General features: G+C 44.4%; 1 protein-coding gene across 2 annotated transcripts in view; it reads left to right on the plus strand.

Annotated features, from left to right (window-relative positions):
* The window catches only part of Grin2b (glutamate ionotropic receptor NMDA type subunit 2B), a 464,983-nt gene extending 443,220 nt beyond the window's left edge, over window positions 1-21,763 (plus strand). For both annotated transcript variants that reach the window (XM_057756416.1, XM_057756490.1), the window contains exon 14: window positions 1,867-21,763. In XM_057756416.1, coding sequence (XP_057612399.1) covers window positions 1,867-3,720 — 1,854 coding nt within the window. In that variant the 3' untranslated portion in view covers window positions 3,721-21,763. The remainder of the gene's footprint in view (window positions 1-1,866) is intronic.
* Window positions 21,764-27,315: the final 5,552 nt, after the last annotated feature.

Genomic DNA, 27,315 nt, shown 5'->3' on the forward strand with positions numbered 1-27,315 from the left:
AAGAGCCTAAAGGTCGGGTGTGGTGGCACATGCCTATAATACCAACGCTGGAAGAACGAAGCAAGGGGATAGGAGTGTGCATGTCACTGACATAAATAACATTTAAAAGAACCTAACAGAACCCAAGTCTTGCTCATAAGAAACTTATATTCCAGAAACTTATTTAACTGAAGCAAGACTCCAGGCTAGGTTAGGAATCCTTATTTCCAGTTCAGAGTGAGGTATCAGGAAGATAGTTGGGTTTTGAGATTTTCATTTCCAGTTGGGGAAATGGTCAGACATATGAACCTCAGATCACAGAGGGGATTTTTTTTAAAGGGTAGGAGTCTCCTGGCTTGGCTAATGCAGCTGAGGGACTCACACACGAGTGGTGAACTCACATGACCTTTGAGGATTGAGGACTGTGCTCTGTATATAACCAACCTTGACTCAAATGGAGTTGTGAAAGGGAATGGATTTCTCATTAAGTTGTTACATTCTCTGGTCATTTTCCCGTAGTGTTTTAGTGGCAGGGGACAATTTCTCCATTTTCTCTCCAGCTGTCAGGTAATGCAGGGCGTTCAATCACATAAGAGCAGGAGAAAGAAAATTGTGGGACTCTAGGTCCCTGGGCCTTGGGTTCCTCTGAGTAACCCTTCCCAGAAGCCACAGAGGCAACAGAAAAAAAGAAATCTCACCCTTGGCCCTTTGACATGAACACTGCCTTCACAGAAGAGGACACCTAACATGTCCCCCTGTCCACTGTCAAGGGGTCAGAAGTGAGAAGCAGAAAGGGAGCAGAATGCCCCACAGTAAGATCCAGTGTCTCATAGGGTCTGACACTTCTCCACATAGCTACCATCTTCCTTCTGACCTTTCCTGCTCTCAGCCCTGCCCATTCAGACGAGATTCCTTCCCAAATTATCATTCCCAGATGTAAAGGTGCAGTTCAGTCACTTCCCTTGCCATCTGCCTCCCGTGGTGGTACATGAGAGGTGAGCAGTAGGGTGACCTGATTCTAGATGTGGGGAGACCCGTGTCAGGAAAGAAACCCATCTTTTCTCATGGGTGCTGTCCTTCAGTGCCTTGAACAAGTAACTCTATGCCAGGTATTCTTCATCAATACTAATTTGAGAAAACATTAATTGATTATTATAATACTTAATATAAGAAGAAAACGGAGCTAAAAAGTGGATAGATGCGAGACCTCAGCAAGGGAGCTATTTATTCATATAGAGCTCTTGCTATTCATTCCAGTTCTTCACCTCCACAGTGTAGGCCACAGCAGTAGAAAATCCTCCTTGGACCCCAGGGCTTTCTAATTCTCTGCGTGATTCAGTTCATGCTTAGCCACAGAACAGCATTGTCCCCTGGTTATTTGCTGACCAAAATATTAAAAGCTGCTCAAAATCAGTCAGAGCTAGAAACAGGAGGCCATTGTGAGCGACATCAGCCAGGAGTGGCCAACCAGAGCAAAAGGGACCAAGAACCTGTGGCGAGAGACCCTATTCATACATTTTGCCACATGTTTATTGCATGGATTCTTTTATAAATTGTGAAAATCTGAGTATAGGGAGGAAAATCAAGATAGATTGTGTTTGGAGTTGAAGCACAATTGCCATGTCGTCTCTTTGCTCAAGTCCCTTGGCATGAGCATCCCCCTCTCTGATGACCAGATTACTCACCTCATAATAGAAACTTGCTAAATTCAAGGAACTACATTGGCCAAGCTCTGAGTCACATGTCCTGTGAGCATAGTTCACTGATTGCCTCATGCTTCCCCTATCTTATCTTGCCTCGTTAGACCATCATTAGTGGTAGCGCGCTGCTGTCTGTGTTGTGTTTCTGTTTCCCTGAACTCAATGCCACCATCCTATGTCCCCTCAGGGTATCTACAGCTGCATCCATGGAGTAGCTATAGAGGAGCGCCAGTCTGCGATGAACTCCCCCACCGCTACCATGAACAACACACACTCCAACATCCTGCGCTTGCTCCGCACAGCCAAGAACATGGCCAACCTGTCTGGAGTAAACGGCTCCCCTCAGAGTGCCCTGGACTTCATCCGTCGCGAGTCCTCCGTCTACGACATCTCTGAGCACCGCCGCAGCTTCACCCATTCGGATTGTAAGTCTTACAACAACCCGCCCTGTGAGGAAAACCTGTTCAGCGACTACATCAGTGAGGTAGAGAGGACATTTGGCAACCTGCAGCTGAAGGACAGCAACGTGTACCAGGACCACTATCACCATCACCACCGGCCACACAGCATCGGCAGCACCAGCTCCATTGATGGGCTGTACGACTGTGACAACCCACCTTTCACCACCCAACCCAGGTCAATCAGCAAGAAACCCCTGGACATCGGCCTGCCTTCCTCCAAACACAGCCAGCTCAGCGACCTGTACGGCAAGTTCTCCTTCAAGAGCGACCGCTACAGTGGCCATGATGACTTGATTCGATCGGATGTCTCAGACATCTCCACGCACACTGTCACCTATGGGAACATCGAGGGCAATGCAGCTAAGAGGCGGAAGCAGCAGTACAAGGACAGTCTGAAGAAGCGGCCGGCCTCGGCCAAGTCGAGGAGGGAGTTTGATGAAATCGAGCTGGCCTATCGTCGCCGCCCACCCCGCTCCCCAGACCACAAGCGCTACTTCAGGGACAAAGAAGGGCTCCGAGACTTCTACCTGGACCAGTTCCGAACAAAGGAGAACTCGCCTCACTGGGAGCATGTGGACTTGACCGATATTTACAAAGAACGTAGTGACGACTTCAAGCGAGATTCGGTCAGTGGAGGTGGGCCCTGTACCAACAGGTCTCACCTCAAACATGGAACAGGCGATAAACATGGCGTGGTAGGTGGGGTGCCAGCTCCTTGGGAGAAGAATCTGACCAATGTGGATTGGGAGGAGCGGTCTGGGGGCAACTTCTGCCGCAGCTGTCCCTCCAAGCTGCACAACTATTCCTCTACGGTGGCAGGGCAGAACTCGGGCCGGCAGGCCTGCATCAGGTGTGAGGCCTGCAAGAAGGCTGGGAACCTGTATGACATCAGCGAGGACAACTCCTTGCAGGAACTGGACCAGCCGGCTGCCCCTGTGGCTGTGACATCCAATGCCTCTTCCACCAAGTACCCTCAAAGCCCGACTAATTCCAAGGCCCAGAAGAAGAACCGAAACAAGCTACGCCGGCAGCACTCCTACGACACCTTCGTGGACCTGCAGAAGGAGGAGGCCGCCTTGGCCCCACGCAGCGTGAGCCTGAAAGACAAGGGCCGATTCATGGATGGCAGCCCCTACGCCCACATGTTTGAGATGCCAGCTGGTGAGAGTTCCTTTGCCAACAACAAGTCCTCAGTGCCCACTGCCGGACACCACCACAACAACCCTGGCAGCGGCTACATGCTCAGCAAGTCGCTCTACCCTGACCGGGTCACGCAAAACCCTTTCATCCCCACTTTTGGGGATGACCAGTGCTTGCTTCACGGCAGCAAATCCTACTTCTTCAGGCAGCCCACGGTGGCAGGGGCATCGAAAACAAGGCCGGACTTCCGGGCCCTTGTCACCAATAAGCCAGTGGTGTCGGCCCTTCATGGGGCTGTGCCTGGTCGTTTCCAGAAGGACATTTGTATAGGGAACCAGTCCAACCCCTGTGTGCCTAACAACAAAAACCCCAGGGCTTTCAATGGCTCCAGCAATGGACATGTTTATGAGAAACTTTCTAGTATTGAGTCTGATGTCTGAGTGAGGGAAGAGAGACAGGTTAAGGTGGGTACGGGAGGGGTAGGGCTGTGGGCCGCGTGGTGAGCACGTCCTGGAAAGAGTCGGGGGGTGAACTTGGCTCCCATTCGCTTTTTCTTGTTCTTTTCATTTCTCTATGGGATCCTGGAGTTCTGGTTCCTACTGAAGGCAGCCCTCGTGGCAGGCCCCATTTCTCCTCCCCCCGCAGGTCTCTTCTCCCCGCATCTGTCCACCACTCCTATAGCCATGAGAGGATAGAACTGGCCTCAGCGTGGGAGGACAAAGAGGAGAAGAGACAGGAAATGCTTGCTGCCTCTGGGGCTTCTTCCTAGTGCGGAAGTACTCTGAGGCCTGAGAGGGAGGCTTTCCTGAAACTGCTCTTTTTTCGGGCGAGGAAGTGAAGGCAACATAAGGAAGGCCCTTTGGCCTCCCGCTCATAAGAGAGAAGGGGCTTTTTGCCAAATTCTTGCAGTGTGGTTGGTGGTTGCCTAGGGACCCTGTAAGCAGCAGAGGGCAGGAAGTGATTCTGTGCTTATATATAAGCCAAATAAAAAGTTTGCCTCAGCCCCATAAAACTGCGGTGGCGAACCAAGGGAGAAGGCCATTGGCAGACGAGGGATTCCTGAGCAAATTGGGATGTTCACTGTAATAGTGCCCTATGGTTCACTGGAGGCAAGAATAGAGAATTCTGTGTCCCTGTACACCTGTACCCGCATATGGTCAGCTGCCTCTAGGTAAAGAGGGGGGAACCTTGGCTCACTTGCCTTCTTCCACAGGCTTAAGGAATGTGCTTGTTTTGGCTTATATATAAACCAATGCCACAGGTTACCAGGATTTGGGCTAGCTCTCCCTTTTCCCTTCTTTAGAGAGGATGGAGGTTCTTGACAAAGAAGATTCTCTACTGTAGGAAAAAAATGACAAGAGAAAGTGAAAGGGACCGAGACAACCCTACAGGCTAGTATGTCAGTGTTGTCTATAGTTATTATAGCTTAGGCAGAGAATTTGCCAGTAAAGCATAAGGGAAACAGAAGCAGCCATGAATGTTTTATCCAATCTCAGAGCAAAAGGTTCTAGAAAACTCTTTTAGGCATTTAGCTCCTTGACCGGCTAATGTTTGAGGAAGGACTCTCCACAGAATGTTTTGAAGAAGAGAATCATTTACAGTAGGGTAAGTGAGAGAGGGGGATGTTTTCAATGCTTTGATCCCTTCTTACTTAACCTAGAGCTAAAAGGGTAGGCAAATCCCTCCAAAGCCGGCGATAAGTGACAGGGGACAGGCGGAGGAGAGAAACGAGCTTGCCCTCCAGGGCACAGCTCTGGAAGCCAGAGAGAACGAAAGAGATTTGGAATATGACTTGAACTAACGTAAACACTCCTGAAAGAACCCTTCCTCTTCCACAACCCCCAGTTCCCTCTGATTGTACCACTCAACAGTAAGTGTGTGTGTGTGCGTGCACGAGCATGTGTATGTGTGTACATGTGTGCGTGTGTGTGTGTGTGTGTGTGTGTGTGTGTATGCGCGTGTGTAAAACTCCAGGTCCGGGGATGGGGGTGCTGGCAGGAGTGATGCCCCCTCGCTTGAAGTTGGAAATTGAAGAAGGGAAATGAATATTTGTGTCGCTGCCTGTCCTGAAACTTGGGGTAGGGGTGTTCTATGGGTCAGTTCCACTGTCCTGCCGTCCCCTCACACAGAATGGCATCCAAAGAGCCTGGGTTTGTTTGGAAGCGTGACTACAGAATCGCCTTGTCGCACACAGGACACATAAACCAGAAAGGTGCTCACCTTCCTCTGGAACGAAGCCGCCATGTCTCTTCACGTCACACCCTCCAGGGCTGCTCTTTGCCTTCCTGGTTGCCCTGCCTCACGACCCTCCCTCATCTTCCATCCTCGACTGCTGTCTCCTACCTTCCTCCTTGATTTTTACCTCAGTATCTTTCATTTAAAGCCAACCGAAGGCCTTGTTTTCTTTCTAAGATGAACGTGGGGGCAAGGGGCTGAACCTCTCAACAGTTTGGAGAGAGGAGCGTGGAGTGCTTTACTTTAGGTTCCAGGAAAGACTCTGAGAGAGGTCAGAGGGCGTGAGGCGACTCCCGGAGGAAGGAGAAGGGCCATAGAAACATTGCTTCGCTCTGGCTCTGTCCAAGGGCCAGGGGCTCACCCCTCACTCTTCCTCTTACCTCACCCCTTTAAGACTGAAAAAAGAAAAAAAAAGCAAACCAACTAACCTAGCGAACAGCAATCTAGAAAACAGGGGGCTCTGATGGTCTCCACGGGCCACAGAAATCAAGATGGTGTTTATTTCATATGTAAATATTTTGTTTTCTAATTAATTTTGTATAGATAAAGTGGTCTCCTGTGAGTATTCAGGGTGTTCAGCTGGAGGGAGTGGGGTGGGGATGGGAATGAGGGGGAATTATTTTGTTATGGGTTTTCATTTTCTGTTGGGAGGAATTGTTTGTTATGGCCTTTGCTTCGGAGTGTCTGGGAAAAGTTCATGGGAACAGAAGCCACAATGGTGAACAAGCCAGGGGAAAGTCATTTCTGTCCATGCCCCGCCTCCAAAACCTGTCTTCCTGCTGGTTTTTGAGAAGTGATCTTGCACTTTGGCCTGAGTTTTGCAGGGTCCAAACCAGCACTAAGCAAAACTTGGTCTGACTCTTGTCTTCTAGGGAGACCAGGAAATTATGACTCTGTCAAAGACAAACTGGTGGCATCCGATTTTTCCTTGTCCGTACCTGGGCTTGCAAAGGTTCCCCAAAGGGCTTGAAAAAAAATTGAGGTCTACTTACCTCCCATTCTTGGCGTGACTGAGAGGTTTCTGGAACCTGGATTCTGAGAATTCTCACAGCAGCCTTCTCTGATTTCTAACCGTCACCCTACCACTCTGACATGTCATGCTCTCGTACCTGACCATCCCATCCCCCATCTGTGTGCACCTATAGAAAGGACCACTTCAGGCACACCCAAGAAATGTCCATTCTTCCTCCTTCGGCATCATATGGTTTGAGGCTGTACAAGGACAGCAATGGATACAGGGGTCTTACAGATTTACATGCCTTTCTAGGAACATCACCCAATCCCCTCAAAACTCATTAGCCTAGTAAAGTAATAGCTAAAATTAGTTTCAGAGGTGGGAAGGAGGTCATGTGAGGGACAGTACCAATGGCGACTTTATAGTTGCCTTGTTCTCGTTACTGCCATCAGGAGGGTGCTACTTTGTTCGAGTTAGGTGTCGCAAATCTGATTCGATATTAACCAGACAAATAAAATCTCTTTCACTGGGTTTTGGCTTTGTGAAAGATAGCAGCCTCTCTCTCTCTCTCTCTCTCTCTCTCTCTCTCTCTCTCTCTCTCTCTCTCTCTCTCTCTGTCTGTCTCTCTCTCTCTCTCTCTCTCTCTCTCTCTCTCTCTCTCTCTCTCTCTCTCCCTCTCTCATTTCTAAATTGATATGCCCAGCATACTGCCCTTCCCCTCTATTCTCCAGCCATCAGAGGCTGCCAGTGAGATAATTTAACTGTCCTAAACCCCTTATTTGGCCTCAGTTGATTTCTCCAACTGGATTCTTGAATTGGGACCAAAGTAAGATATTCATGGCCTGCTCTAAAAAGAATAAGGAAATGAAGTCTGCCCAGTTTTCTATGTGAAATTCCCCAGTAGCAAGTCAGTTGGATACATAAGGAAGAATTTCGAAGCTGTTCCCATCTCCATCCCTGATGGATATAGACCAAGACCCAATCCATCCAAAACTGTGAGGTTCTGCAGAGCCCCGAGGAGCATCTTGTGTTCCGTGGTGTCCTTCAGAATCCATGCTTTCTCTCACAAGTGCTCTCTCCCATTGTGAAAGTGGGTTGATGGATGTGGTCCCACATCACTCCTCCTAGTGGCGATGCTGACACTTCAGTATGCTCAGTGACCTCAACAATCTGATCCTTGAATTTGCCTGAGCGATGTGCACACCCTTTCAGAGTGCCGCATGTACAGTGGACCTTGTTATTCCCGAGTTGTCACTGTCTATCCTCAGCCAGAGCTTGGGAAGCACCCTCTGTGTGTATTCCCTGGGACTGGCCACAGCCATTTTGTGATTGGGGACAAAAAATCCCAGATGATCCCATTAAATGTTGGTGGTGTCAGCAGTGCCCAAACGCATGTGTAAAATAGGAGTCCTCTATACAGTGACGTGAATATCACTTGCCCAGTCTTCCATGGCCATCGGGAATTGCCCCAGGAAGAATTCTCTGCAGAGTGCTGGTCACCTGCACCTCTCATTTGAGAGCTAGGGTTTCTTTTGTTCTTTCTTTCTTCTTTCTTTCATTCTTTCTTTCTTTCATTAGTTCAAGATTAAGGGAAAGATTAATGTTTGGGCAAAAGCCTTTGGGAAAGTTATTCCTAAACTCACTTTTTTTTCTTTAAATCACCATCTCTGAAAAGGCCCTGTCCTTGCTTGGCACCCTGTGTGTGTCTGTTTTGGTGTGCTAGGAATGATTCAGGTGTGTGCATAAATGATATAATGGCAGTTTACTGGTGAATGTGTTCGGTGTTTCTGGGCATTGTGGCCATACTATATGTTCCCAAAGCCATATAGAAAATGTGTGATCTTGGGGCTGCTGAAACACTATGGCATTGCTGCCTTTGCTTTCTTCGCCTTCTTGCTGCCTAAGGATTCTTTAGGGGCAAGAAGCACCCTGAGGAGGTCAGTCATACTGGGGTGGCTCTGGCCTTACCAATGGCAGATGACCCGTGGCTCGCTTCCAAGATCCTGAAAGAGCCTGCCAATTGTTGACTTCCCAGGCAGATTTACTCCATTAGGGCTGAGCTGTTCGTCTGCTGTTGAAATGGAAGCATTCCCAGGAAGAGTGACATACTAAGCCATATTAGGGATTTGTACATTTAAACACCTAATCTACATTAGGATTTTCATTCCTTTTTCTGGGAATAAGCGACCGTAAGCCAGCAAGAGAAAGCAACGGGCGCATCATGGAGCAACAGAGCAGGGAGAAAGGATAACGGGTCCAGAAAACAAGTCATTTAAGCCATGCTTCATCTCTACCTGTTTAGTTAAGGCCCATGGGGACCCTGCATTAGAAGTTCTACCTGGGATCTATTTTCAGCACACAGTCAAGTACACAGTTTGGAGATAGCTACATTCTACACCACATAGGGCAGGTGAGAATTGTGACCTGGAGAACAGAAGACAGTCGCCTTTCCTCAAATGCAAGATAACGAGTCGAGGGCTGCAAGGAAAAATGTTCAATCGCATTTAGTATACAATCTGTTAGTATATTATAAAAACCACGCATTATCTCTTCTCTGCTCTACATCAAATAATCTGCCAGTTAACTAATTTGCCTGCATTCTAAACGTCCTTAGTTCCCTTCCCCATATTCTCTGTGAAGGAACCAGTTGACCCTCAGGTACTATTTAACCCGTGGGCCTACGATATGGTTGGGTCAATGTTAAAATGCTCGTTTGTCATTCTGAGAGCTTTGAATGTTGATCTAGGTCTAGAATTCCACCTAGTGTGGGGAGGTCGCCACCTGTAAGGTCCCAAACTGGATGAACACATCCTACCCCTCACCCAGTATCACCACACAAGGCCCTTGTGGGTTCCATGGCTTGACACGGAAACTATCTACTCCCACAACAAAGCAGCTGTCAAAGCCTTGAATGAAAGGCATTGCTTTTCCCATGCCTTGAAGAGACTCGTGAAGTTCCAGTTCTCTAGGTTGTACAGAAGAGAGGAGAAAGAGCTTTGCTCGGAGAGTATTTGGTGGTCCTAGCAATGCCAGCAATGGGTGGAAAATACTGGGAATCTGATGCGTTTCTCTGCCACAGTGTCCTTGTTCAGTGACATCAGAGCTAATCATTGTGAGCTGCTGGTGATGTCCATATCTTGCATCTGCTGGTGTGACTGGGGCTGGTGGTGCTATTGAGGACTGAGAATGGGAAGGAGAATAGATGGTAGAGCTGCTCACAGCCTTGCGATGCTGGTGTATGGAGTTTTCCACAGCCTTGGGATGCTGGTTTATACCATCTGTCTTGGCGAAAGTGAAAGGGCCCTTGGTGCAAGGATCACGTTACAATGAAGAAGCACAATTCTGAGCCCATCACAAAACCATTATTTTAAAGCTATGCCTTCCAACTTGAACTTTGTTTATCAATTAATAATTATTTTAAGCTTGTGATTTAAAGAGTGGTTCAGAAAAAAATAAAGTAAGAAGCTCTACATAAATATGTTAGTTCAACTAAACCAATGTCTGTTGAGCATTTACTATGTCCTTGGGCTAATGCTGAGAAATATAGAAAAGATTTTAAAATGGAGTATGTTATACTCATGTAGCATATGCAAATGCATAAGTATAAAATATTTAAATGTGTATAAAATAGGTGTGCATAAATTTCTGTGATTTGACATGCAGGTTTAATATGTTCTGGTTTCAGGGTTTGAGTCAAAGGTATCCATTATGTTACTGAAGAATACCACAGACATCCAAATCTCCACATCATAGTTGAGCCTGGTCACTTCTGGGATTATCACACATTCTAAGCTAAGGCTCAGAGATTCCCTCTCGGGTAACAACCATGCACTTTCCTCACTCATCTTTGGCAACGTCACACCCGAGTACTCTTTGTCCTGTGCACCAAACTCCCCTTTGCAATCTTTTGGGGTCCTCTCCAGACAACAGGACTTCTCCCTGCGGCACCTTCCCTTCCTTCCGCACAGCTGACCGCGTTCCTCTCAAAACACAATCTGGCAGCCATCTGTAAGGACAAATCTTTCCATTCAGTTAGACCTTTGAATCCCCATCTATCTCTGTTTATCTTTGCTCTCCCAGCCTTCTAGGACAGATAGCCGTTCTTCACATGCACACCCAATGCTTACACAGCTCTGCAATGAGTCTGTAATTCACTACTCACCTACAAACTCCAACAGCAATGTTTCAATGAGCATCTTGCTACAACCCAACAGCGTTTTCGTTTTCCCTGTTATTCGCCCTTAGGTGTCCTCCTTTGGGAAGTGGTGTGTTCTGATTTGCATCTTAGCTCTCAGGTCTCCTATGACCTCACTGGTTTCTGTTTTTGCTCAGCCTTGATTTGGTCTGCGTTCCAAGTATGGTTCTCCATGTTAACTCCTCATGATCTTTCCGACTTCCACTGTATCTCTGGTTCTGAGTGAAGATGAATTTCAAATCTTCTCTCTTAGACCCTAATTTTCTCTTCAGTGTAATGCACATATTTCTGATCACCTCACTTCAGATTGACACAAATACCCAGATCTACACCTACAAATCAGCACAATAGTGTGCAGGTTCTCCTGGCTTAGTGGTTTCATTGGTCACCTGTCGCCACACTAAAGTTTTGCCAGGAATTTTTGCCTCTTTCATGTCACTGATTTTGCAAGTATAATCGTTTGGAAAACCTATTGATTCTCACTCAAAAGTTTTCCCACCTCCCTTTCCTTTCAGGCCCTTCCCTCCCGTTGATTATTTCAGTGTTGTATAGCATTGTCCCAGGAATTCATGTTTTGGTCTACTCTCACCAGTTTGTGCGTCCTGACCATATTTATTTCATGTCGTCCTTAACCCTGGACGATAAGCCTTTAAAGAGCTCCCCTTGACACGGTTTTCCAGCAGGCTGCACCTTAGTTTGTGTGCTCTTTTTCACGGGACAGTTCAATTACATAGCTGTCCCTTAACATTCCTTAGTCATCTAGATTTACTTGTATCTTAAACTTCTCTCTTTTCCCAAAATGTCCTGCTCCCAACTCTTACCTCCCAGCTGTCTTGCATAATCCACTCCCTCTCTACAAGTCTTCAAAGACAATAACACAACAACAGCATCTGTTTCCCCTCACAATCTGTGCAGAAAAACAGAGACATATTATGAATGTCCATGACATTTTAATTTTCTCTCCTGGGTGGCAACCATCAGAGACCAACTTCATAATTGTTTGAGTGTACATATTGTCTTCCCTGCTAGATTCTAACCAGGTCATGGCTGAGTATTCTGAGTATGCCCTTGTCTTAATGATGTTTCTTTTCTCGCCCTTTCTGATGCTTTATGACATTGAGTTATTGAACACAATACCTCTTGACATATAGCTCAAGTAAAAATACATCAAAATTTCAATGACTTGGTTCAGGGAGAGTTTTAGTGTCTCAACTCCTCTTTTCTCTGTAACTGTGGTTGGACTCATTACCCTAGAGAAGACAGTATCACTTCTGGCCTGATGCTGTTCTTGTTCTCTATTCCTTATGTAGTCTTCACTGTTTCTCTCGGTTCCTTAGATCTACTTAACAAATCTCACCTATTTATTTGGGTTAGTGATTATCTCTGTCTCTGGAGAAAGTCTTGGGGCTGGTCCTGTCCTCTTACCTGAGTTGCTCTGGTACCAGCTAATGCTCTCTTCCTTTCTCCTGGCCAGCCTCCTCTATAAATCTAATGATGGCATCGGTCATGAATTATTCTCCTTTGGGAAGCATCTTCTGCCACTGAGTGCTAATTTAAAGCATACTGTAGTGAACCCAACTCGAATACGTTACAGGCGGTGACAAGCCTGCTTTTCAAAACAGCAGGCAGAGTTCATTCTTCATCAAGACAGGAAGGGGTAGAAAGATTATTATTATTGGCAAGCTGGAATGAAACTTGTGACAATTTAGGAAGTATTTAGTAAAAAAATGTTAAGTCTAAAGGGATAGGTTTTTTTCAGTTTTAATAGTTTTAATTGCTGTACATAGTATTGATCCTAGCAATAGGGATAATTAACATTGGAGAACAAACAAAATTCCATCTCATGATATTGAGACGCTTGTTTTAAGCCATGAAACAGACTGGCACTGGCTAATGGACATGTGGAGAGGCAGCTGTTCTCTCAAAGAAGGCATCTATGAACTTCTGTTGGGCCAATGAATGGACCAACATTACAGGCAGTTTTATATGATTATTTTATATCTTGTTCTATTCTGTGTTTTACTTTACCAGTACCTGTATAGGATGATAAAGTCAAAGAGAAAGAGGCCCATAATAGGACTTCCCTTCGTGTCACAAGTAGAGCTGGGGACCTGTTGGTCCCTGGCTTTGAGGGTCCCTTCAGGAAGTAGAGAACTCCCAAAGGACCTTACTTGAGGCTGATGGCTTCTCACAGGCCCATTCCTTTGGCCACAGACAATTTGCAAAAACACTGGAGAATGATTTCCAGCTGTCTTTCAGATGAGGAGAGAATTGTCCTTGGTTGTAACCTGAGAGACAGAAGCAAGGCCAGTTAAAAATGAGGGACATTACAAAGAATTTTCCAAGGGCCCATTCCAAAGTGTCTGGGGACTTTAGGCTGTTTGATTACAAGCCAGAAATGCCAGGGAAGGTGTCCAGAAAGAACGCTGACCCTGAAGTAAGGAAGCTGGACCCAGTTTCATCTATGAGAACCTAAATACTTAAGGGAAGTCTTGTCACACATCATTCCTTAGCATCCTAGACCTTTGGATGACATCCAGAGAGCTGTTGATCGCCAACCACCCTGGGCACAGAGGGCACAGCTTGTCCTACCAGCCTAGCTGTAGAATGGTAACCTTTATGAGCCCGCCTCCCCTCTGTAGGAGGAGGCTCACAGTGTTGGCAACTGACAGACTAGAACTGCAGGGAACGTGGTCACAGGGACATGAAACTGTGCAGGGGCCTGCTTCCTTCAGATAATGACATGACTTATTTCCCAAAGGCATTCTTTCTTCTTTAAAAACAAAGCAAGCAAGCAAACAAACAAACACAAGCTATGTCTTCCTGAAGCCTCCAAATAGTCTATGTAGCTGCCATTGCCACATTTTAATTGTGATTATTTAATTAATTATTATCAATCACCATTTTCTTTTGAAATCAGGGCTATGTTAACGTTGCTATAAGAAGCATTGGCAAGCAAGAGAATTTGTTACTTTGTTGTCTCGGTCTGAGTTGTATTTTCAGTCTTATAAATCAGCTTCATGTTCTTCACACAGTTGCTTGTAATTCATTGACCCCTTTACCATTACTATTCTCCCATTTGTGTGTCTACCCACCACCTCGCAAACACACACACACACACACACACATATATGCACATGCACACACATACATACACGATATCATGATGAGAAGTTGAGATACATACAGAACATTCATGTACACGTGATATTTAATTTTTCTAAACAGGAGCTGTGCCAGTATAGTTCTACTAACATCCTCACCCTGTACAGAGATGGCCAAGATGTACATAACTTAGCATCTTGGACAAGAGGAGGAAAATCATTTTGTTACAGACTTTGAGAATCTTTGGCATTTTAAATGACCAGGGAAATGAGTCCAGCTTTGTCTTGGTAACAGACAAAAAAGAAAAGTATCACCAAGACAGGTGAAGGGCCAACCCTTCAGCAGTCTTAGTTGATGCCACAAAGAAGGTTCAGGGCACTCGCAGTTTCTAGGATGATGTCACTTGACTTTTTGGAGAAGGATGATGTTTGTGAAATCACCAGCAACTCACTTGGATCTTCACCATATTTGGCTTCTGGCTTCTGGTATTTTCTAAGTAAACCAAACAAATCAGTATATGGATATGGGAAAATTTACCATCAGCTCTCCAGACGGCTTCCTTGATGGGGACTTGTGGTGAGTTTTAGTTGGACTGAAGCCCAGAAGTACTGGGAGAGTCAAAGCTTCTGTTGTAAACTGTCTGCATTTTGTACCCCAGGCTATCTCAGAAAGTCATGCTACGTGAGCTGCTCTCCAAGTTGTTGATACCTAACAGTGGAGAAAAGTCATGAAATTCAGGCAGCTGGGTTAACCAAATCATTTGCAGAAAATTCATCTTCCCAGATCCCCACCCTGCCCATCTCCCATAATGCATCAGTCTTCAGAAACCAATCAAATGGTGGAGCAAAGCAGGAATCTGCAAAACAGAGATAGAAAAGTTTCTGTGATGAAGGAATTTTGAAGAGCAAATCAAGATGTTTGAATGTTGTGAGGTAAGACATGTCACCTTACATGTGCCATGTAACTTTTATTATTCAAAATTTTTATATAATGTGTGAGAAGCCCAGATCACCCTGCTTTGCCCCCAAGATTATAGTGGTAACTTGTCCAGCAACCACAGCTGACAGACTTCTGCAGCTACTTTCTCATGCAACCTATCTGCAGCCTGATGAGTGGAACCAAGTTTGGGAAATAAAGCCCACCTTTTCCAGAGGAGAGCGTCTTTAATTTATATTTCAAGAGGTTTTGCTCCTTATACAGGACAATGTACTTATACCGGGAGCGGTGAAATGCTCTACCTTAATGTACGCCTAAACCAACTTAATCAGTCTTTCCTGTCCCAGGGAGGATGCGGCAAAGTGGGGAAGTGGGGCATGGTAAGAAATCTATAGCATCACTTTTGCGGTGAAGGCATCCCACGAACCTGGTTCAAAAACCTGGTGTGGAGAGAGGAGGAAATTACTCGTTCCCATGCATGCGGAGAGGAATCGAGACCAGCAAGTGAATGCTCCTCAGACTGAAAGTTTAGAATCAAGTGTATGCCAAGTAGAGTTTCTCTCCCACCCTTTTGCCTCCTGATAGCTGGCATAAGATCATGTTGGCATATGTAGAAAGCTGAGAAAGAGGGCATCCTATTCCACTGTGGTGTCATGATGACTTCATCTTTCTTACGAATTTCATTACCTATGTCATGATGCTCCTTAGTAACATAACAGGGCCAAGACCTGGTGGGTGTTGGAGCATCTGATCCCCCTGAGATGACTCTTCCTTCTCTGGTGCTATGCTCAGATTCATCGTGGGGCACAATGGAAAGAAGATTCATAGGACCCTAAAGGCATGGGTAGAAATTTACTTAATTGCAACCACAAAGCTCTTGTGTTTAATATTAAATATTAAAGTGGAAATGAAAAAGGCAACCCTCCAGCACAGCTGCCCACAGTACAGATCGGGGAAGCATTATGGGAAAAGGTTTAGGAAGCAAGTCAAACTAAAAGTATATACAGAATCAGGGTAGCTTCATGTTCTGAGGGTATTACAGCTGGCATGGATGCTTCCTATGCAAAGACAGGGAGAAGTCGATGTTGGAGCCTGGGACTCTCTCCTTGGAGCAGTGTCCACATGAACCTAGACCCCTTGCTCCTGACCTTAAGGATAGAATGTAATTCCTCTCATAATGTAGATTGATTTCTTCCTAAGCCAGGCTTGCCCCCGGTCGTTGACCCCTGGAATAACTCATAACCTTTCCGTGGTCTCTTGGCCTTGGTCACTTCTATTAAAGAACAATCCTTAAAGCCTGTTTGGGTAGGCCGGTGGGATGAAGTCAACCTGGGTGAAGGTGGGAAATGGGCAGTGAGCTTCAACCCTGAGAAGAGAAGCCTCCCAGGAGCACGTACATGCCCACTAACCTCTAATCTAGTCGGAAAGTCAGAGAGCCTTTGTGGATGTGCGGTTCTTTCTTTCAATGAAACAAGGCAGAGCATTCATATTCTCTCCATCCGCTGCTGGTTTTCTGAGATGCTAAATCTGCTTCTCTCCCCAGCAAGAGAAATCAGACCAAGAACAAAAGCCCACCCTTCTCAGACAGCTGTGACAGTCTTCTTTCTGTGTGTCGGCTTCTTTTCTCACTCTCACGTGATGAGGAAATCTTCGGGATCATCTCCCATCAAACAAACCAGCATAGTACGATACAGAAATTCGCAAAAAATGAGTAGTATTAGCATATTTCATTTAATCCCAGTGGTCTTTGGGGAATCGCATTCTGTTTGTAATCCATCTCTCCTCTGAGATCCTTTCCTCCCCTAGAAGCCATGCTTACAATAGGAATTTCACTGCTTCACTGTTGACAAAAGGAATGAGAGCTATGTTAGGAAACTGACCCAAAATGCTTATTTTTATAGCCATTGAAAAGTGGGTTTTCTATTGACAACAGCTCTTCCAGTTCTTCCCATAGAAATCCTTCTTGACCTCTCTGTCTCTTGCCGTATCTCCCGATTCAACTTCTTGATTTGGGTTCCCTCTCTACTATGTTCTCCTATTATAGAAGAATGTGCCCCTTCCAATAGATTCTTATTTAAACAGGTTGCCCAGAAGAAGATCTGAGAATTAATTTCTCTTTTGTTTTTCTTGTCCTTCTTTAATTTGGAAAGAAGGAGTTAGAAAAAAAAATAGTAAGCAAGAAAGAAAGCAAGGCCTTGTCCTCAGAGGCTTCAACTCAAAGTCAAGTGCCAGGAAAGTGAGCGCCCCCAAGTCCCAAGTGAGAGCCGAGGATCTGCTGAAGGAAGGGACATGCTGCAGAATATTAAGCAGCCACTGAGCAGGTACACATGGGCTTTGGTCAAGATGATGTCTGCGTACAGGGAGACTTTAATCTCTCACCCTAGCTCTCCTCCCCACATCCCTCTTTTTTTCTGTCATTTCAAGGCACAAGATCCATGCTTGGAGAATGTTTTCGTTTGAACACACCGATAGTGTTACACTCTCCCCAGCTCTCCTGTGCCTTAGGTACAGAGAAAACCAGTGCCTCTAAGTCTCCCAGCCAATGAGTTGCTGCTTGTCAGTTCTGAATTGTTCATAGCACGTGCTATTCAAATGAGAGAAAACTCAAGTGGGAAGTAGATTCAGTGAGAAGAAGACCAGCGCATGGTTCTGAAATAATGTTCTTCACCAAGCTAAGCCAAATTCCAGGAGTAAAAGAAAGGGGTTTAGAGCACAGGAGAGGATAATGTTCAAATAGATCATAATGTTCAAGATGCTCTGATTATTCTCCCTAAAACTGTTGTCCATTACCCCCACGAGCTCTCGTGGAAGGAGAAGCTGGCTGCCACTGATTGCTCAGAGACAGCTGGATTCACTTTAGAAACAGGCACAGGCTTTCTTGCAGGAAGGTACTAGCCTCAGCTCGACAAGAACTCATCTCTAGACCTTAGGGCAGTTCCTCGCTGACCATCTCCATTCTCCAGTCTAGAACATTCTGAACAGAAGAGTTTCATGCTCATTGTGATGGCATTTACTCAATTTGGGAGGCCAAAGGGCACAGAAGAGAAGAGAATATATCAAGAGAATGGAGTTAGTGTAAGCTTTGTTATTTCTTCATCTTCTTCAATTTCAGCATGGCTTGACATCACAAAGTTAGGTCACCTTTGAGAGAGAAAAATCTTTTAAATAAAATTATATCTTCCCATCCTGGTGAAAACACCGAGTTTTCTAATCTGATTATTGTTTACTCCAGGAATGAAATTGGTAGATTCAATTACAAACAGGCATTTTGAAGAATTGCTTTAATCCTGATTCTTACACGTATTACCATGGAATTTACCGACTCAGACATGATCCTTTAAGCTATAAAACCTCATTAAAGGGAAATAGATCATGTGTTATGAACCAACGTGGTTAAAAGCATGAAGTAAGCCTCCCAAAATTCAGTCCATCAATTCCTCTATAGCAGAAGGAAGTTGTGAGCCCAGGAGAGTAGGTGACTAAGGAGGAACAACGGGGGAAAGGAACAATGGGCATAGAGAAATGGTTAACAAGGCTTGGGGTCATTTTTTGATTATTAAAAATAATAATAAACCCAAAGTCAATTTTCAGATCCAAAATGAGCTCCACATTTGCCAATTCAATGTTCGCTTATATAACAAATATCCAGGGTCTAAAGTTTATTTATGATCTTTGAAGAGGGATTGTGGTGATTTTTTTTCTGTTTTATTTTACTTTTTATTGGAATTGCATTTGGAAAACATTTGTCTGCAGTTCTTGGGTATGTTTATTCTTGCAAGGTTGTTTATCGGATGGAAAACCTGTGCCAGGGCAGTCTAGGTGCTGGGAGTCAGTGCCTCGCACGGGAGGTTCATGTGTCACTGAGGGACTGAGAGGAAACTTTTCACACGCTATAGTAACTTTAAGATTGATATATATGCATACTATATATGTATATATAATATATATGTGTGTGTATACATTAGCTTTATGGATGCTCGCCAAACACCTAGGTGAAAAGTAGGTTAGGTAACTAGATATCCGAGCTTGAAGTTGAGGGCCCAGGGAGGAATTTTTTTTAATAGCCCATTTGGGGATGACCAGGATGATCCAGTAGAGAAAGGAAGTTGATGGGGCTTGGAAAGAGAAGCTGGTGGCAGGAGAGATGCCAACGAGGAGTCGGAGGACATGGAATCCGAAGCACAAACAGGAGGATCCATGTAGCGGCTGCTGCTGCTTTATAATAGAGAGACCGAGGTGTTGGGCACAGATGCAAGTAGGTAGCCAGAGCTGGGACCATGTCTGTGTTGATGGAGATTATTCAGTGAAAAACCAAGGGAGCTCACCAGCTAAGAGTGGTAATAACTCAAGACTGTTTCAGTGATCGAGCCAGGCAGAGGAGAAGAGCTGGTTGTCCCTGATGTATGTCCTGCTGGATTTGATCACTCTATCTGGTTTTATGTGGAAGAGAGTTGAAATAGTCCGGAAGTGACTGTGAGGAACAACTGAGCCGCCTCTGGGCTGGTGCCATGACAAACGTGTGACTGGAACGCCTGCTGCTCAGTAGGGCCGCTGGAATCTCAAGGATGACAGGACAGTGACAGAAATCGCCAGCATGTGTGACAAGGACCGTGGATTCACAGGAAGGAGTTAACGAGAGATGGAGGACGGGCTGCTGCAGTAGGAGGCAGGCTTGCTCGTCTGCGATGGAGGTGAGAGCAGCTCTCCTGAGCCTGGCTTACCTGTAGTTAGGGCTGGTGCTGAGAGTCTTTATCAGACTGCAGTGACAAGGCCTGGCAGCAGCATGTGGCACTCTGGTGGTTCATCAGTACCCATCCACCCCACCCCACCTTTTCACTTCCACTGTCAAATTCGACTTTTGTTTACTTACTTGCTTGGAGACAAATTTCAGTCCTCCTGCCTCAGCCTCCTCAGTACGGGGATTGCAGGCATCTACATCCCATCCTGGTTTGGCTCTGTATGGTTTCTTAGGTGTCATTAGCTGCACCCCTGGATAGAAACAGCATCGTAACTCTTACCTCCCGATGACCGCATTTCACCATAAATCTTGCCCTTTCTGCTTTAAAAGCTTCCAACTAAGATGCTCTCCCTGGGGAAATTCGGAATTCTTTGTTCTTATTTATCTTACCCTTTGTTCGTCTTTTGAAAGAAATCTAGAAGAACAGCAAACAGCTTTGCTTCCATCCAATCCTAGCAAATGACAACAGTTTCCCCTGACTGAGCGTTTTTACCCAGCATTTTCTTTTATAAGAGAGAACAATGGGCCAGGAGCATCAGGAAATGATTGGGCATCTTTAGCCACTTCAGAGGGAGGAACGTTTTGGATGATTAAGATAGGGTTAGAGAAGAAAGATTTAGAGGGACTGCACAGGGAAAAGAGGGGGGGGGGGTACTTTGAAGATAACACTGGGAAAATATTAAAAATTTGACCAAAGGAGCTGACAGGGCGTGGGGGTGGGGAACCCACTGCGTAGCATCTGGGGATGTAGCAAGCATAAACGGGACCCTGCCTTCTGCACAACATTCCACCTATCTGACACCAATTATAGACTGCTGTGATTTCATTTCTGGGCCTATAGGAAATCAGAATTTGAGGAGACAGTGGGCGTTTCTACTGAGCTAGTTCTCCTGACCCTACAGAATCTTGAGCAGGCGGCAGGTGAGACCATAACTGCCGTGGCCAATTCAGTTTCCCTTTCCACCAGAAACACGCACCCTCCAGCTCTGGCTTATCCTCCCTGCCGTTCCTCTCAGAGATTAGCTGCTGTTCACCCAGGCTCATCTAATGCCTGTCTTCAGTTCTGCCTTGGAAGAGCATTACAGCCAACTCAAGGGCTTAGTCCATGCTGTCTGCACCAGTGCTCCCTACAGGGGGTGTGTCCTGCCCAGCAGGAACCCAGCCTTTCAGAAGTCAAAGGGGCACAGCATGGCTTCCATCTACCCAAGTTCCCTGCTTCTGATCATCACACCAACATAACTGGGTATGACTATGTAAGAATCTGTGGAAAATGGCGAGAGAGGTGAACTAAAGGAGACGGGATCTTAAGTAGGAGGTTTGTGACCCAAGGGCCACCCCAGCATTCATACCTTAGAGTAGCCGTGACATTTGTGGAAACATGTCCAGGGAGCTAGCTGGAATGTTAGCATGGGGCCAGAGAAGACGCAGGCGAGGGCAATGAACTCTTCTTACCTGTAGGGGAAAAATCTCTTCTCTTCCAGTGCTGTAACAGTGTCGTAAGTACACGTAGCCACAATGACAGAAGCATGTCCGTGTGTGCCTGCGGGTGTGCGTGGGAGTCTGAGTGGGAGTGTGAAGGGGTGAAACACTGGACACGTGAACAGCGGCTTGGGCTGCAGCCACAGAACCACACCTCTCCCAGAGTCATTCTGGCTGGGGTAATGGTCTTAGCTTCCCTGGTTTGGTGTCCCCTGCGCAGGGAGAGCCCTCAGGCTTGCCTGGACTCGGTGAGGCCAGATCCCACGTTCCTCCCCTGGGCCAGCTCTCCTTCCTCTTGACTCTCAGATCCCCAATCCCATTCACTTCCAAGTTCTTTTAGGTTGTTTGTTTTGTTTTTGTTTTCTGTAAATATCGATTTCTTACTTTGGACATGCAGGGATCAATTGAGATTCTGGAGTGGGGGGAGGGGCGGATGACTGGGTCTTTTAATTTTTTTTTCTTTCTCTCTTGGATTTTGGTGTTTGAACTTGAAAAAAAATACTTACAAGTATATATATAAGCAAATGACTTACCTTTAACAAACAAAATAAGTTGATTTCATTCTTTTGTTTTATCTTGTTTCTCATTGGGGTAGGGTGGGGGTGGGGGGTCTTTTGGGTGGAGGGCTTTTTTGTGAGCTGTATAGATTTCCAGTTTGGACTTGTTCAAATGATACAGGAACAAAAATTAAAATGAATTAAAAAAAAAGACAACATAAAAACAAGAAAAACCTTTGTGATGTATAAAAGTTGTACATAGTCAAAGATCCTTTCTCTTTTCTAATGGCAAATTATTTCTGTCACTTTATATTCAAAAAATAAAGAAACCTACCACAAATTATCAGGGTAAAAAAATCCAGTATCAGTGCTTTTTTCTTGGACTTTGTGTTTTCTTTACAGTGGTTTAGAAAGCCTTATTAAATATCTTTCTTGGGGGAAGAAAAGCCTTTCCCTGCGGGGTTTCTGGCTGTCAGTGTTCCCCTGCACCATGAATCTGCCCTCTGATGCTAAGATCTCTAGGTTATGAGTTAGATGAGTTTAAATAATCATGGTACTAAACCTATCTTTTTAGCTTCCTAAAGGTTCTTTATTTCATCACTGTCCACCACATTTTGTTTTCTTTGCAATATGAAAACAAGATATATCCAAAAGTAGACAAAAATGGCACAATGAACCTGCAGGTAACATACAGCTCCTATAATCATTGAGTTATGATAATGTATTTATTGAGTTTTTAATCATACCTCTACTCCAAGGCCTATGAGGTTACTGTTAAGTCTGAAGACCTGAGTTCATTCTGTGGACCTACATGGTAGAAGGAGAAAATGGATTCCTGCAAATTGTAATCTGATCTCTTCACAAACACTGTCATAAATCAGGGCATGTTTGTGCACACACACATACACACACACAAAACAAATAAATAAAAATGTAATAGAGTCCATTAAAAACAATCATACTCCTACTTTGGTTCTTCTCCATCATCTTAAAACAAGTTCCATGATCTGAGTGTTTTACCTGCATTTCAATGAAATACCCCTAAAGAGGAAGAATTTTTAGTATTCACAGTGCCATTATAACACAAAAATGCCACAACAGTTCCTCTACAACTCATAGCTAATGCTCAGATATTTCACTGTACAAATTTAATGTCACTTTCTAAGTTTTTTTTAAAAACAAAACACCATAAATTAAATACAATCCTCAAATTCCACAGCTCTTTCTGAAGATTATATTGAATCTATGAATTCAACTCTTGACTGTTTTTCCTCTTGGAAGGTATGTGCATTGCAGTTGCAACATTTTGTCCTATGTGGGGTTCCCTTAGCTTAATTTTGATGCTTGCATTCTCATATTAATGACCATCGTGTGGTCTGTTCTCTGTATTCTCTACAAATTGATCATTGGTTTGATGTATAATCTCATTCCTTGGAGAAATCAGAAAAGTCATCTGGCTTTCATGTTGGCTAATATAAAATGTATCTGTAGGAATTAGATAGCCAGTGGTACAAGTGTCATCCAGGTTACCAGCAGTAACCCTGGTCTAGTTACAAAGGTATTTGAATGATTGTCACCCAGGTTACCAGCAGTAACCCTGGTCTAGTTACAAAGGTATCTGCTGCTTCCCATAGTCAAGAGGAAAAGCAGGGCCCCATCTACTGCTGTGTTTCTCCACAGTGGTGCTCCTCCCTCTCTTGTTGCCATCCTACCACTGGCTATCTCTGTATCTCAGTTTCTAATTTACTCATATTAATAGTTTCTCTTTAGCTGTCTCGAGTAATGACATAATATACCAGCTAGAGTTAGTGTCTCAAAATGCAAGTATGGGCCACATTCCAGAGTCACTTACTGAAAGCCGTATGCTCCACCTCTCGTCCTAGTATCAGAAAGGATCATATGGAGGGCCAATAAGAAGACAGTCGACTTATGACTTCGATGGGCTCAAACATAGCAGTCCAGACTAGAAGCCAGTCTTGCTAATCTTTGCTACCAGGTATCTTCCAAGACAACTCTGCTGCACCCACTATCTCAGAGATTCTTGCTGTTGGTTCCTCATGCATTTTTCTCTATACCAGAGCAAAAGAGTCCATTCTCCTTGACTATTCCAGGAAATTGAAATCTCTGACATAAAGTCAGAGTTGTTTCTGGGTAGAACAGTCCTCTTTACTACTGAAAAGACTGGAAAGACATCCTTAAAGCCCAAACTATCCTGAGGCTTTAGCAAGATTCTGAGGGTTATTGCAGTCTGTGTGATTTGGAAAACCTGAAATGCCATTTGTTTTTTTCAAGTCAGAGGGAGAGTGTAGAAGGAGCAGGAGGGAATGCATCACCATTCACTGGGCACTGGCTTTAAACAAAGGAACTTGAAAGCAGGAACCTGAGCGCCAGTGGAGATAGAGACATAATTGAACTGTCGGTGACGATTATGACACTTTAAATAAGACAAAAGGTTCAAGTGACCTGATTCCATGTAGAGATTCCCGATACTGTAGCAGGTGTCTTTTCTTCATACTGTCTGACTCACAAACCATGGGGGACTTCCTAAAGTAATTAGATCAGAGTCTCTGCTCTGTGAGGCTCTGCCATCCCAAGCTCCACTGTAAGCGGCCACCAGAAAGACCAAGGGAAGAACTCATCACATCATTGAGTACCAACTGTCTCAGGAAGATGACGGAGTTGGTTAATTTCATTATTCTGTGACCACATACATGACAAGAAGCCCCGTAGGGAAGAAGAATTCACTATGACTCACAGCTTGAAGCTGGAGTCTGTCCTGGGGATGCATGGCTGTTGCAACCACTCCCAGCTGTGGCAGTGGAAGTGTGAAGCAGCCTCTACTTCCATGAGCCAGGAATCTGGCAGAAACATGAAGCTGGCCTGAGAAAGGGCCAGTCTATGATTTCCAAGGTATGCCTATACCCCAATGACCCATTTCCTCCCGCTAGGCCCCAACTCTTAACCAGTTCACAACCTCCCCAACCAACAGCACCTCCATCTGGGAACCAAGTGTCCAAACACATAAGCCTATGGGGGATATTGGACATCCAAACCGTAACAGCAGCCTCCATAGGCTGCTCCAGAGTTAGCATGCTTTCCCTATATAACATTACTCAAAAAGTAGGGTCACCGTGGTGAATTCATTTGAAACCAGTCACCCCTCAGTATGCATGGAGAACTGACTCCAGCACCTCCTTATGGATCCATAAACTCAGCCACCCATAAAAATGCACAGTATTAACATAGAACCTATGCACAGCCTCCTGTGCACTACAAATAATGTCGAGATAACGTATAGTCCCTAACATGCCTAACTTGCTGTCTTAGGGTGTCTATGGCCGTGAAGAGACACCATGACCATGGCAACTCTGATAAAGGAAAACATTTAATTGCAACTGGCTTATAGTTTAAGAGGTTTAGTCCGTTATCATCATGGTGGGACATGGCAGTGTGTAGGCAGACATGGTGCTGGAGAAGGAGCTGAGAGTTGTATATCTTGATGGGCAGGCAGGAGAAGGCCCGCCCCCACAGCAACACACTTTGTCCAACAAGTCCACACTTCCTATGGGCTGAACATTCAGGCACATGAGTCTATAGGGGCTATTCCTATTCAGACCACCACATACAATGTCAGCACTGTATAATGACTTGTTATGCAGTACTGTGTAAGGGATAGTGATTTTTTAAGCTCTGTATATGTTTATTACAGATGCAATTTTGTAAAAAGTTATTCTGATCTTCAACTGGTTGGATCAATGGATGTGGAACCCACATAAATTTAGGGCTGGCTGCATATCTATTTCTCCAAATTTAACCCCAATATATTCTTTTCAAAATAATTTAAAAATGCAAATTATTCTCTGAAAGCAATTTCCTTGTAAAAACTCTAGAATGACAAAAAGAAAGGGAGAAACCATTATAAAGAAGGTTCTGAGACACTCTGGGGGGCCTGTCAAAAGGTTCCATTGGTGTTCCAGTGAGTACTCGCTGATCTTCCAGAATATCTGAGCTCTGTTCCCAGTACCTATACAAACAGTTTATAATCTGACACACTCTTCTGGCCTCTTCAGGCACTGCACCCATATGTAGACATGCACACACACATACAAACACACACATGCACAGACACACACAACATGTACACACACAGACACACACATGCACAGACACACACACACTTTTAAAAATATTTAAAAAGAATGAAAATAGTCATGTCAAGGTTTTCATTAGTCATCTTCAATGCCTTATTTAATATCAATTGATTGCAGTTTTCTTAGTTCTACCTCACAATTTCCTTCCTGCCATCTGGCAAATCCCTCTCAACTCTGGTTGTATTGATGTAACACACAGTATCCATGCCAAAGGGAATAAGGAGTAGTTTATTCTGAGCCAAATATGAGTGACTGTATATCAGAAACATGGATTCAGGTTGCCCGAGAATGATATGCTCAATTACAGAAGGGATTTCCTGAGATTTTACAGCCACAGAACAAATAAACATTTAATGAATATACCATTGGTATAGACATCACAAAGATGGGTTACAGCAAAACAGGAAGTCTCTGCTTCCTGATGGAGGTGGGTCTTGTATTAATCTGTTGCTTTCATTGGTTAATTAATAAAAAAACTGCCTAGGCCCATTTGATAGACCAACCCTTAGGTGGGTGGAGTAACCCTACAGCTTCCTGATAACATTCTTAGTTTTGGGGTTGGTAGAAGCAAATGGTCCCCTAAGTTAATGCAGCCAAAGATTTTACCTGATATTTAAGAAAATGTTAAGTTGCATAAAAATGTTTATGTGTGGCTACTAAGGGGCTAAAGACAGCTCAACATAATTTAGGCTCTTAATCTGCACCATTCCAGAGCTCTCCAAACACAGAAATTAAGTTTAGACTCATGTATGTATGTATGTATGTATGTATGTATGTATGTATGTGTGTGCAGCTATAACTTCAGTTTACAGTTGAACTTTGGAGTCATCTGAACACATAAAGTGCTGGTATCATTCAAATATTCTAATTGTTCCAGGGTGTATCTTGGACAAAGGGGCTTCATACCTCCCAAAATGACTTGAATAATATGCAGGATAAACTCTACTTTGCCTCAGCATACTTGGGAAAGCTGGGATTAATTATTATGAGTTAATTTCCATGGTGCAATGTTTGTGACTGTGTGATTGTTGAACTCTCTGTGGACTGCCTCCCAGCTTATAGATGGTGCCTTTGAGAACTTCTAGACCTTGTTTCTACTCCATTAGGAGATATAGAAGAAACACAGAATAGATTAAATATTATAGCCCAGATCTGTAATTCTTTATATTACCAAAGTACCTAGTTAGGTGGATATAAGCTAATCTATATAATAGAAATTCGCTAGATAAATTTAAAATTCAAAGTGAATATCAAATATAAATACTTTCATGATCATAGAAGAAAAACAAAAATGTTATAAGCTATAACTTTATAGATATGACATTCGAATTTCCCAATTTATGTGTATTCTTTTAAGGATGCACTAGCTTTTTCATTGTTTATTCATTAATTTTTTTTTAGATTTACTCATTTGTGAATGAGTGTACTCAGTTGTGTGTGCATTAGTATACACACACACACACACACACGAGTGCATGTGCAAGAGTCAGTTCTCTCCTTTCACCCCACAGGCCCTAGGCACAAGCTTGAAGACAAACACGTCTTTTCCCACTGACTCACCTCATTGTCCCTGGTTTTTGTTCTGTTTTGTGGGTTTGTTTTGTTTTGGGTGTTTGTTTTGTTTCGTTTGGGGGATTTGTTTGTTTTCTTTGGGGGGTTGTTTGTTTTGTTTCGTTTGGGGGGTTTGTTTGTTTTGTTTTTTGACAAAGTTTCACCATGCAGCTCAGGCAGGCCTGGAAGCCAT

This window comes from Chionomys nivalis, chromosome 1 (assembly GCF_950005125.1).
Source record: "Chionomys nivalis chromosome 1, mChiNiv1.1, whole genome shotgun sequence".
In the NCBI taxonomy this organism is placed as follows: domain Eukaryota; kingdom Metazoa; phylum Chordata; class Mammalia; order Rodentia; family Cricetidae; genus Chionomys; species Chionomys nivalis.